This window comes from Dryas octopetala, chromosome 3 (assembly GCF_963921425.1).
Source record: "Dryas octopetala chromosome 3, drDryOcto1.1, whole genome shotgun sequence".
NCBI lineage: Eukaryota > Viridiplantae > Streptophyta > Magnoliopsida > Rosales > Rosaceae > Dryas > Dryas octopetala.
Window position 1 is genome coordinate 4,739,709 of NC_141368.1, and position 11,668 is coordinate 4,751,376.

General features: G+C 37.6%; 2 protein-coding genes and 1 pseudogene across 3 annotated transcripts; 2 read left to right on the forward strand and 1 right to left on the reverse strand.

Annotated features, from left to right (window-relative positions):
• Nucleotides 1–1,032: 1,032 nt before the first annotated feature.
• Nucleotides 1,033–4,603, reverse strand: LOC147289903 (ARM repeat superfamily protein). The gene is made up of 9 exons (XM_086237538.1): nucleotides 4,479–4,603; nucleotides 3,879–4,404; nucleotides 3,704–3,790; nucleotides 3,242–3,432; nucleotides 2,541–2,736; nucleotides 2,172–2,236; nucleotides 1,943–2,044; nucleotides 1,745–1,844; nucleotides 1,033–1,471 (listed from the first exon to the last, which is right to left on the reverse strand). Exons 1-9 carry the CDS (start codon nucleotides 4,517–4,519, stop codon nucleotides 1,460–1,462), a joined length of 1,320 nt encoding a protein of 439 aa, XP_086093664.1. The 5' UTR covers nucleotides 4,520–4,603; the 3' UTR covers nucleotides 1,033–1,459.
• A 1,786-nt stretch (nucleotides 4,604–6,389) lies between these two features.
• On the forward strand, nucleotides 6,390–9,255 carry LOC147289904 (LIM domain-containing protein WLIM2b). Its single transcript, XM_086235736.1, has 6 exons — nucleotides 6,390–6,618; nucleotides 7,082–7,312; nucleotides 7,569–7,668; nucleotides 7,770–7,804; nucleotides 7,916–8,005; nucleotides 8,770–9,255. Exons 2-6 carry the CDS (start codon nucleotides 7,178–7,180, stop codon nucleotides 8,977–8,979), a joined length of 570 nt encoding a protein of 189 aa, XP_086091862.1. The 5' UTR covers nucleotides 6,390–6,618; nucleotides 7,082–7,177; the 3' UTR covers nucleotides 8,980–9,255.
• Nucleotides 9,256–10,294: 1,039 nt separating this feature from the next.
• LOC147289905 (DNA sliding clamp PCNA pseudogene) lies at nucleotides 10,295–11,057 on the forward strand (annotated as a pseudogene). Its single transcript, XR_015121024.1, has 3 exons — nucleotides 10,295–10,469; nucleotides 10,585–10,682; nucleotides 10,871–11,057. The product of XR_015121024.1 is annotated as a DNA sliding clamp PCNA pseudogene (transcript).
• Nucleotides 11,058–11,668: the final 611 nt, after the last annotated feature.

Here is an 11,668-nt window from a genome sequence, read left to right on the forward strand (position 1 = left end):
GATCGTCACGGTGGCGAAACGAGAAGCCGACCACAACCACCTGGTGTTTCTCTAGAGTTTCGCAGAGGCAGTGGACCACTACGCCGCCGTCTCTGACTCGAGGTGACGCTGCCGCCGAACAAAGGGAACGACTGGCGATGGTTCTGGAGGAAGATCTCGAACATGGTAGCGGCATCGGGGGAGAGAGACAACATATCGTCATCGCGGCCAAGGAGGATGAGGAGAGAGAGAGAGAGAGAGAGAGAGAAGAGGTTACCGGCAGGGTTGGGTTGTGGTGAGGGGATGGGTTGCAGGGAGGGGGAGGGGGAGGGGGAAGGGGGTGGGTCGGGCTGGGGGAGGGGATGAGGGTTGTGTTTTTTTTAATTCAATTTTTTATATTTTAATTAATTTTTAAATATTTTATTCTTTTTTTATTATTATTCTGCCACATGGAAATTATTAAAAATCAAGTCAACACTTAGTGATTGGGTCAGCGTGCGCCACGTCAGCGCCACGTAGGCGGATAACGGACTTCTTAACGGTAGTAGTAACGGAGGTATGAAATTGTGACAAAATGGAAGTTGATATATGAAATTGAAACTTTTTAAACTTGAGGTACTAACTTGAAATAGGAGGTAAAGTTGAGGTACTAAATTGTAATTAACCCTTGATTCTATCTCTAATAAAACTTGTAAGAATCTAGATAATTCACATTGCTGAATGGTGCCCTTCAGTGTATTTATCTTGGAGGAAATTTTGATAAAAATCATTGATCTAATTTCTAATAACTGATAGAAATATTTTATTCATGTTATTTAGGTCTAAGTCTAAGTCTAACCGTCTAACTGATAAACGCATACATTGGTGATTCCATCATCCCAATAGCTTATTAGTGATGTGTATCAAAATAACTTATTAATGATCATGCCTTAACCTTATTAATCTTTTTTGGAGAAAAATAAAAACAAAACTTGTTAATCTTTCTTTTGGGCTGATAACCCAGTTAAATGACCGAAACGGGGGGTGTGCCTGCTATCGGTAATAAAGGGAAACTTTATTTATTTATTTGTTTTATCAATGAATCAAATCCCATGTTTGCAATGGGAAAGTTGAAAGAGGATATGTATCAAATTATCATTACACAAATGAAGATGATCGATACTCTAGCCAATGAATATAAAGAGGAGAGGTGGAACAAAGTACATAAACCCCACCAACACAAGATCGAAGAATAGTATCCTTAACTGGCATATATGATCAGCAACAATCTTAGGCAAAACACAAATCTAATCTAACTGCCAATATATTCTCTGAAACTTAAAAGAAGGTTTAACTCCACCACATTACTACCTCAATTGAACTTGCAAAAGATCAATTGCTTTGCACATTCAATAGATTAAAATGTGGCACACCCCATCATATTTACATCTGCACGTCATCTCCTTCTGTACAAAAGACTAAACCTTCCTCCCACACATGATCATTGCACAACCTGCATCACAACACCATGGATTATAAACATAAAATTCTTTCACCATTAAACCTCTATAGAGGAATTTACATGAAGAACAGCTGAGACAGATAGCAGAGGACAGAGCCACTGAGACTCAAGAGCCAGTCCCACCCACATTATGTGCAAACCATTTCACATAATATTATTGACTACCAGACATTTGGATCAAGTAGCCTATAAGGTATGGCTACCTACTTTCGCATTCAAGGCAGTGAAATTATACATACATGCTGCATTGAAGATAAATTTTACCGTTAATGTTTTCCTTTCACCTAAAGAGGGAACAATGGCAGCCAGGTTTGGATCATCTCGGTGCTTGCCCCAGGCTGCTTCAAACTGCAGACCTTTGCATCTGGGAATTACAGGAAGAATTTGAAATAAATAAAGGATAATCAAGGATGAAATTAACATAATTGCTCTATGAAAATGGGGAGAAGGCATAATCCTTACTGATGGAGCAGGATCAGTATCCGAATAACAAGATTTCTAATTCCTTCACGAGACTTTTTCAATGCTGCTTCCTTGTACAAAGCAGCAAGTTCATCCACCAACCTGAAACCAAGCGATGAATTAATTAATATAAAAGATAAGGGATTCCATGTTTAATGTTATGCTCCAACTAGCTTCCAAATGCCACCTTAGTGTACACCATATGTCCATGTTTAATCGTGTTGTTTACCTTTCCACATACGGTGTGTTCCTAATCCATGTTAACTTCATAATGGTTTCAATCTGTTTGAGAGCCTGCAAAATAAAAAAGTAAATTTTTTCAAAATTATTATATAAATAACAAAGTTATATAACAAGCCCTAGAAAAAAATGATCACCTGGAGAAGCCATATCTCCAGAACTTGTACAAAGTGTAGACCAAGTATTGACCATGATACCAAGGCTAGGTGCTAAAGCTTACTAACATGGTATTGGAGGCCTGGATTAAAGCCTGATTTTATACTAAAACTACATCAAACCATAACTCACTACACCCACCTACCCACCCACAAAGGTACACAGAGAAGAATATCATTCTTGAGTAGGAAGATGCTCTCACCAGTAAAACAGTCTCGTCATCATCAGCATGCATCCACAGAAAGAAGAGATAGAAAATGCGCCTGAAATGAGCTAGTAATACCAGACCAACACCATTAAAAAGCGGCTCTATATAACGAAGCCATGCAATACGGCGATCCTTGTTCCTAGGTTGGCGCTCCAAGTGACTTAACATCTCGTTTAGCATCCTATCAAACCTATAGAAAATGTTGAGAAGGCTATTAATTAATGTGATAAATGGACAATAAAAACATATGAATTTAAGACTCATGGTTGAAGAGTTAATAAACAGGCAACTACCACCAGCATTTAAACTATTCTAAACAACAATTAACTGCATGACTCAATTTACACAATGGTACATGAACTCATTAAATTCGTTCTATAGGGTACACACCAGCATGACCCAAACTTAGAATTCTGACTCTACTCTAGTATGTCTTCTAAGGATGAGCAAAGTCAAGTAACTTGATAACCACAGTCCACTTGAATGAGATAATTATCTATTAATCTCAAAGGCAAAAACTTAAACTAGTCCATCGTTCCTGCAAGTTTTTCCTTCATGCTTTCAACTTTCTATGAAGATGTTGCTGTCCATCACTACAACTATAAACCTCATATATGTTCCTTCAGTTTTGAAACAACACACACAAAAACTAAGAAACATAAACAATCACAAAGCAAATAGAAAAACAATTATACCATGCACTACGCGGATTACTTTTCTGGGTACTAGTCACAGCAAGTACTGACATCTCCACCACCAGATGCCATATCTCATCACTAGAAGCAATATTCTGGCAGCATGCATCAAGAATTACGTCTTGATAACAACCAAGCTCAGCAGCATAGACATTTTGCGCAATATGTATAAAGCTCATCATGCCCTGCCCCTGAAAAAAGGCACAGGAAAGGAGTATCATCCATGTGCCTTAACACATATATACTTTCCATTTCTTCCATCGTTCACATTCCTTTTTCTCGGTCTTCCACAACACATGAAGAACAAGATTTTTGCTAAATATAAAATTGAAAACAAAAACTTAAGCATAAACAAAGCTTTAGTAATCCTTGAAAATAATGCTAAATTACATAGCAAGTGATTCATGCCATTTTAAACACAATGAAAACCGAAAGCTGAGCAAATATACAAGAAGCACATACTTTGATCTCAGCGGACCAGTGATCGAGAACTGTCAACGCACAAGGAATAACCAAAGCACACAGCTTTCCCAAATGAGGATAATCAATCTGCAAAACAAGAAACACAGAATCACATCATTGACAATGACAAGCCACCAAATTTTTAACCACCATCTCAAAAAAAATTAATCCACACCTGTGTAACAAACCACCTAAACTGACAAGCAGCCACAATGGCAAACCCAACCGGCACTCTCGCCGACGCGGCGGAGAACTCATCGCAGTCCTCCGACTTATCGATTGAGCTCTCCTTAATCCTGTCCTTCAACAATGGCAGCACCTCAGGCATCAATTCTATTAGCAGCCTCTTCTCCTCAGGAACCGAACCACAATCCAAACCCAATTCAGCAACCTTATTGTTATTCTTTTGGCTGTAAAACGAGGAATATTCTTTAGAGAGTTTGTGAAATGCCGAGTCTGCAGCAGAAGGGAGGTGTTTGGGGATCCATGAGAGGAGCTCGTGGGTCGAGGACTGGGAGGAGGAGAGCAAGGCACAGGCAAGAGTGAAGTCTCTGATTGAGGTGTGGAGTTGGGTGTCGTTGATTCTAGGGTTTGGTTTGTGAGGGAGGAGAGGCTCCAGTACGGCTTTCATGGAGCAGTTGGTGCTCTCTGGTGCAGTGTACTGAGCTTTGCTCAGTGATCCGGAGATTGGCTCCGATAACCTGAAAAAAATTAGAGAAAATATAGAGAAAAATAAAAAGTACCAAATTTTAGAGAGGGAGAGTTTGGAGCTTACTGGAGGAGAAGCTCGTAGAGTGTTGAGGACGATTCCGACATTTCCGACTCGGTTCGCCTTCGAAGCTCTCAACTCTCTGGGCGCTCTCTACTTCTGTTGTGCAGTTGTGGTAACGGAGGGAAAAGGGAAACGGTGCGTTTGGGCCTACGACGTCGTGTTGTTGGTTTGTCCTCAAAACGGCATGACGTTGACGAACCACCGTCAAAAGTTCAAAACGCAGTGACCGAATCATGCGTTTCGTGGTTTGGGGTAATAAAAGGCCATCATGTTGGTCTCAAGCGCGTGCGCTCTCAATGTTTCAGTTAAAATAACAGTGACATGGAGAGAGCAATCCATGTTAGCCCGTGGGACCAGCTTATCCAACCCATTGGACATTAGCTAGCAACTTAGTACATTAATACGGCCCATATCTTCTTTCTTTTTTTTTCTTTTTTTTTTTTGGCCACATATCTTCTTTCTTTTTTCAAATATTGATATATACATCAAAATATATTTTTTAACTCATATCATCATATTATTTAGTAGCTAAAATTCTAAATTTATACGGTATAGATTTCTAACTCAAATAAATGAGCAAATCTCTGATCCACTCAACCTTAGCGTTGGAAGAAGCCTAAGTTTTATGTGTATCAAAGAAATGTGAATGGCACTCGAGTTGAAGGAGTTGATTCGGGGATATAGCTGTAAGCTTAAGCACCCGAGTTCAAGTCTTCAATTTGACCATTGGAGCCAGACAACAAAAAAAGTAAAATTTTTTGTAAATTCCCTAAATTTGGTAACGCTACACAATTTGATAATAGTGTTAAAGGGTTTGGGGTTATTGTTCGAGATCATCGGGTGCACTCAAAATTGTTGCCTCTAAACCGATTATTTGATACCACACATCTAGAGTTATTGAACTTCACGTAGTTTGTTTGGGTTTTCAATGAGTAAAAGATTTGAGTTTACGAGATGTTATCTCTAGTTTAATCAATGACAACTTTTGTTTGGTGGGTGATGGATTGTTGGTAGATAAAGTTTAATGTTCTTTGAAAAACTTTTTAGTCTATTACGTGTCAATTTAGGCCTCGTATCTTAATCAACAATTATATAGTGTATTTTAAAAAGAAAAACCACCCAACCTGCTATGTCCACTCCCTTAACCCACTATGTCCACTTCAAACCCATGCAATAGATGTACATGCTCTAAGCACAAGATTCTATATTGAGTGCACGTAATTGAATACATTATCATAAAAGAATGGAGAATTCTTAGCTTTATCACCCAAAAACGTTTTCTAAATAGAGCATCAATTGTTCATTCTATTTCTGGTTTTATTATTTTCTGTTGATATTCATTTTGTCATCTAGTACTAGCAGTTAAGTCATTTCTTGGCCAAATTGGTAGTTAAATCATTGAGCCAATGAAAAATTGACAGTATTAATTACTGTATTTTCGAACCCAATATTTAAATTTAGAATCTTAGCCAGTACTAGTAGCCAGTAGCCACTGATGTGATGTAATTAAAGCCTATAATTTTTTTTTTAAAGAAGAAAAAAGCTCTCAATGAGGACATTACGTTACTGCACTGAAAAGTAATTATAGCATATGCAATTATCTTTCTATTGTATGGTACCTACAATTTCTGTTAAATGGGGAAAACCATAAATTCTTTTAGGTACAAGAGAGATTTAATTAAATTAAAAAAGTAGAAGAGGAGGGTCAACGTGTAAATTTGCAGGCAACAGAGGGGCTAAAAAAAGCCGCGTAATTGAGTCGTTGAACGAGACAAAGTGGAGCCAAAGTGTCTCCAGCGCGGATATTAATTTTTATTTTTGTATTAAATTTTTTTGTTTATGACTCAAAAAAATCTCTCATTGGATTTTGGGGGGCTCTCTATATTCTATTCTATAATATCATCGTCGTCGTCCACTACGCAAAAGTGCTCTGCTCTCGGGTCTCTCATTTTCTTGCAGTACCCATTTACCCACCTTCCTTAGCTTTGCTATCTCTTTTTTCTCATTTCATTTTCAAATTTTTTTTGGGTTCCCATTTTTGGTTTTGAGGTTCTTAGCTCGGTCAGTCAGCTTTAAAGATCCACCATTTCTCTCACTTTATTCCAAGTTACCATTTCTCTCACTTTATTCCAAGTTTCAAAGGGTACGCTTCTCTGACTCTTAAGAATTTATTTTGACTTCATTTCACCACCTCTGCTTCCAGATCTTCATTAATCTGTTATTGCATTCTTGTGTGGCTGTGTCTGAGTTTGGATCAGAGAAATCTTTTTTTTTTTTTTTTTTTTGTGTAATGTTAAAATCAGCTATTTGGGTTCTACAGCTTTTAGATCGGTTTCTGGAAAAGCTGAGAAAAAGATTTGATTTTGGGCTTCTGGGTTTTCCGTAGATTTGTTAAAGTTGCTAAATTGTTTAACTTTGTGGTTTTACCTTATCTGGTCCAAATTGTGTAAATTTGACGCTTCAATGAATCGCTTTAGTTGAAGATTTAAAAAAATTTAACACCTTTTAGTTTCTTCTACTTTCTCAGGAACCAAACAGAGTTCATTTGATTCTATTTTTCACTTCATCTGACTGCCATTTTCCCTTTTTTGAATTGTTCATTGCAGTTATAACGTTGAGAGGAAAGCGAAGATAAGCAGTGAAAAATATCTGTGGTGATCTTTGGTAATAGAAAAGAATCAGATCTAAAAGCATAAAGAATTATGTCTTTCATTGGCACCCAGCAGAAATGCAAGGCTTGTGAAAAGACAGTTTATCCAGTAGAGGAGCTATCTGCTGATGGGGTTTCCTACCACAAGTCTTGCTTCAAATGCACCCACTGCAAAGGGACCTTGAAGGTACTCAAATATCAATTCTGGCTCATTTCTGAACGTTATTACTTTACTGTTATTTCCAACCATTTAATTAGAATTATCTATTTTTGTGAGGATTGTTAATACTTAATACATAAAATGGGTATAGTAATATATAGCTTTGGGTCCCAAACCCTTATATTAGAATAATATAGCTTGAATGCTGTTCTATTAAAATATGCAACTTATGCAGTGGTGAAAGTTCCTTCTTGTTTAAGGTTTGTAATTTTAATGTTTACAGCTGAGCAATTATTCCTCAATGGAAGGTGTTCTGTACTGTAAGCCTCACTTTGAGCAACTCTTCAAGGAGACGGGTAGTTACAACAAGAACTTCCAGTCGCGTATGTCTTTCTTTAGCCTGATGAAGGCTATCCTTGTTCCTTGATATTTCTGCATGGTTTTTGTTACTAGTTTAATTTTTTATGAATTTCATTTGCAACAGCTGCGAAGTCAGCTGACAAGTTGACTCCAGAGCTGGTAAATTTCCCTACAACAGCTTTGAACTTCATTTCGAGTGAACAAATATTTCTTATGCTGTTTTTTGGGATGCTGTTAACACTGATTCTCAAATGCTTGTGTTTGTTTCAGACTAGGTCACCTAGCAAAGCGGCTAGCATGTTTTCTGGTACACAAGAAAAATGTGCTACTTGTGGTAAAACCGCTTATCCACTGGAGAAGGTAGCATCTTTTTGGTGATGATTACCCTTTATACTATCCGTATTCTTCGCCTTTCTTGTCCCATAAACATAGAATTAGGTTGGCAATGCTCTTTCTTTATATAAGTTTGGCACATGTTCTATCAAATTCCTAACTATAGTCAGAGGTTTAGGAGGGTGTACAGATTTCACCCTACCCCAGTGGTAATGAATGAGTTCCTCTGCATTAGTTAGATGTAGAAAAGGGACATTCTTCCTTAAATAAAGTTCACAGATATGAATCACGGGTATAGAATTCTTGTTTCTTGCTTATGATGTTCAGTATGTGTGAGAGTAGGTTCATATTTGAAGTCAATCTTTAATGTGAAAAGTTGGGGACATTGGTGTGCAAGTGTAAAGAAAAAAGATGTACTCTTAATTCTAATGCAATTTTGTGAGTTTCCACATGGTACAATTTCAAAGTTATTTGTAGAGGATGAAGGATAAGAAGGTGGGTCCAAAAGTTGTTAATTTTTTGCTTTATTTTGAACTAAGAAATTCAAACTATGCTGCGGATGGGGATGTTAAGGAGTGGAATAGTGAACCGAAAAGATTAAAAAGTGAGTCACAGCTCAACCAAGATCAATAAACCTAGCCCTGTTTCTGCAATGAATGACCCTTGTAGATGAAATGATTGAATTTTTGTATTATAGCCCCCCTCCGCCCTCCGTTGACCCCAAAATTGAGAAACAGAAAATTGAAAAATCATGTGAACTAATGTGGGGCAATTGCACCAAAATTTTGCAGGTGACAGTGGAGAGCCAGGCCTATCACAAGTCATGTTTCAAGTGTTCTCATGGTGGCTGTGCTCTTTCTCCATCAAATTATGCAGCCCTGGAGGGCATTTTATACTGCAAGCACCATTTCTCTCAGCTTTTCAAGGAGAAAGGAAGCTACAACCATCTAATTAAGTCTGCATCAATGAAGCGTGCCGCAGCCTCCATTCCAGAAGCATAAATGCCAGATTTATGGTTTGATTGCATGGCTTTCTTTTGTTTTAAGAGTGTGATATCCCTCTCAACCTTAGCTTTCCATGGTGGAGTGAGAAAATTTGGTTCTTCTCTATTGTCTTTGGCTCATCAATCTTGGGCACATTGTTGTGTTTGCTTGATGTATGTGATGTGAGTCCAATAGTTGTAAAATTACTTCAGGACTTTATTTGCAGTAAGTTCGTGTTGTCACCATTTTGTTATGCTTTTTACAAAGATATGAAGAGTCTGTATCTTTGTTTCATTTTCCGGCTTCCCTCTCGCCTGGAATAAAAATCAGCTACTGCTGGTCGGTTTAAGTGGTTGGAATCTCTTTGCTATATTCTGCGGACTCTGCGGATCACTAATGAGTAGATACTCTGACGTGAAAACTTTTTGTCCATAGTGGTAATTCCTGAAATAAGATCTTTTTAAAAATAAAAATAAAATTTATAATTCAAGCATCATTTCCTATTGAAATTTAAAAATAATATAAGAGGGTGTGGGTCCAATTTTATTCATACTCTATCACATGCCCTTAAACTCATCCTTTCTGCAATCCATCACCAACCAAGAAGAAAAACTAGTGAAAATTTTCAACACATAAAACATTATTGTGAATTTGTGTTTGACAAAATTTCTCCATCTTCCCCACCCAGTTTCCATTTAAACTGGAAAATAAAAAACCAAAATTGCCATGTGCTTTTTTTTTATTATTAAGAAGACGTGACAGCTGTGTCAGTCAGTGACGTGGCAGCCGAGTTGATAATAGTCAGCTGAAGCTGTTGGCCTGCAAGTCGTTAGTTTGTTAATTAACAGTAGTTATAATTGGCGGGAGCAATTGTTTCAAGAATTCATAAGGAAAAGTTACAGAGCATTCATTCAGGCTCCATTGCAAGATTTTGTTACAGTTCCAAATACGATCACAATTCACACAGCCTCTGAACCACAACGCCAAGCCTGGTCTCAGGGATGACAACAGCAACACTTTCCATTAGCACATTTCATTTTCCTGGTAAAGTTAATGGAACATCTTTTCTCATCATTATTTTAGTTTCTTGAATTGTTTTCTTGGGATGTGCTGGCATTATATAAGTTCAAGTTGATTCTTAGCCATGGCTGGTTCTTGGAGATTGGCTTACTTTTTGAATTTTTTTTTTCTTTACTTGCGTCTTATTGTTTTAAAGAAGTGAACTTGATTTCAATTTTCCTTTTCCTCTTCTGCTTTTTCCCTGAAAATTAGATGTACTTCCTTTCTTGCAAGTGGACTTTGTTGTTCATAAATTTGCAAACTGCTTGTTAAAATTCTTTGGCATGAAGGTCTTCAAGATAAGATTTCCCATTTTGAGATGAAGCTAACGGATGTAGCCGGTAAGCTTTTTGGGATTCCAGAAGCAGAATGCGAAGCCATTGTTAGGATGCCATGGGCTGCATTTTCTAGGATTTGCAAGGGTCTTAGCACCATTGGTGGTGATACTGGTAAGTCTGGTATTATGCTTTTTTACCATAGTGATGTTTAACTGATTCTAAAAAGGCAGACCAGAATTCTGATCATGGGGTTAATAACCAAATGTTTGCTGGTTGGTTGCTGCAGTTGAGATAACTGTGACCAGAGAAGGTGTGAGGTTCTCCAGCAGAGTTGATCTTGGGACTGCTCAAATAATTTGCAGGCACAAAACTACTGTGGACAAGGTTAATCTTTTTTATTTTGTTTTAGATTTTTATATGTTTTCCTCCAAAAATATGTCAACCAATTATGTAAGCAATGAATTGGTACTGAAATTGAATCCTATATGAATGTTTTGCTTTATAGAAATAAGGTTTTCACATCAATATGCTGCAGGGACATTCTTGGGTTGAATTTTCTATGTTATATGCAGCCTGAAGAAGTTACCATTATAGAATTGGAGGAGCCTGTTAGCTTGACCCTATCCCTTGAGGGTATAAATTCCTCCGCCGAGGCGCAATCCCACTGGCAAGCAATGTGGCAGTCAACATGTTGTCGGATCTGCCGGTGGTTTTTGAGTTAAAGTTGCTGAGATGCCATACACAGGGTTCTACAGATAGAAGAGGAAGCTCAAAGAGTTGCCAGGAGGAAATTGAACTTCAGATAAAAGCAACCTCAAGTGGGGAACAAAAGAAAGTGGAGACAGAAGCTGAAATTGAAGTGAGGGAAGTTGAGTAGTTTCATCTAACTAGATTGTCATTTTTTTTGGTCAGGAACTAGATTGTCATTGTTCCCACTATAGTACAGATATCACTCGGCTTGTAGTTGTTTGTAGTTCACCTCAGTCTTTTAAGTTGAAAATTTTTTGACCTTTAAAGGACTATCATATTCATGTAGCCTTAAGTTTCTTCCAGATATGATGTAAATTGGTTTATCAAAAGAAAGGTGGGATGACATATTCCATTTACCTTTCTTACCTAACAATTTGGAAGTGATCTAGAAAACCAAATCAGGTAAACCGCAGTCTAAGCCATGTTCCAAATACACCAACTAGTAACTACTCACCAGAACTGGTAACCTTAAAGCAGTTGTTCCCTTATCAATTACATTGACATGCAAATGTAATGTTTTAGTCAAACATTCATTATTATCTTTCGAAATTTCACTTGCTGTTGAAGAGTTGAACAGTAAATGTTCTCGCCACAGAGAGCATGGTAACACATTCAGATTT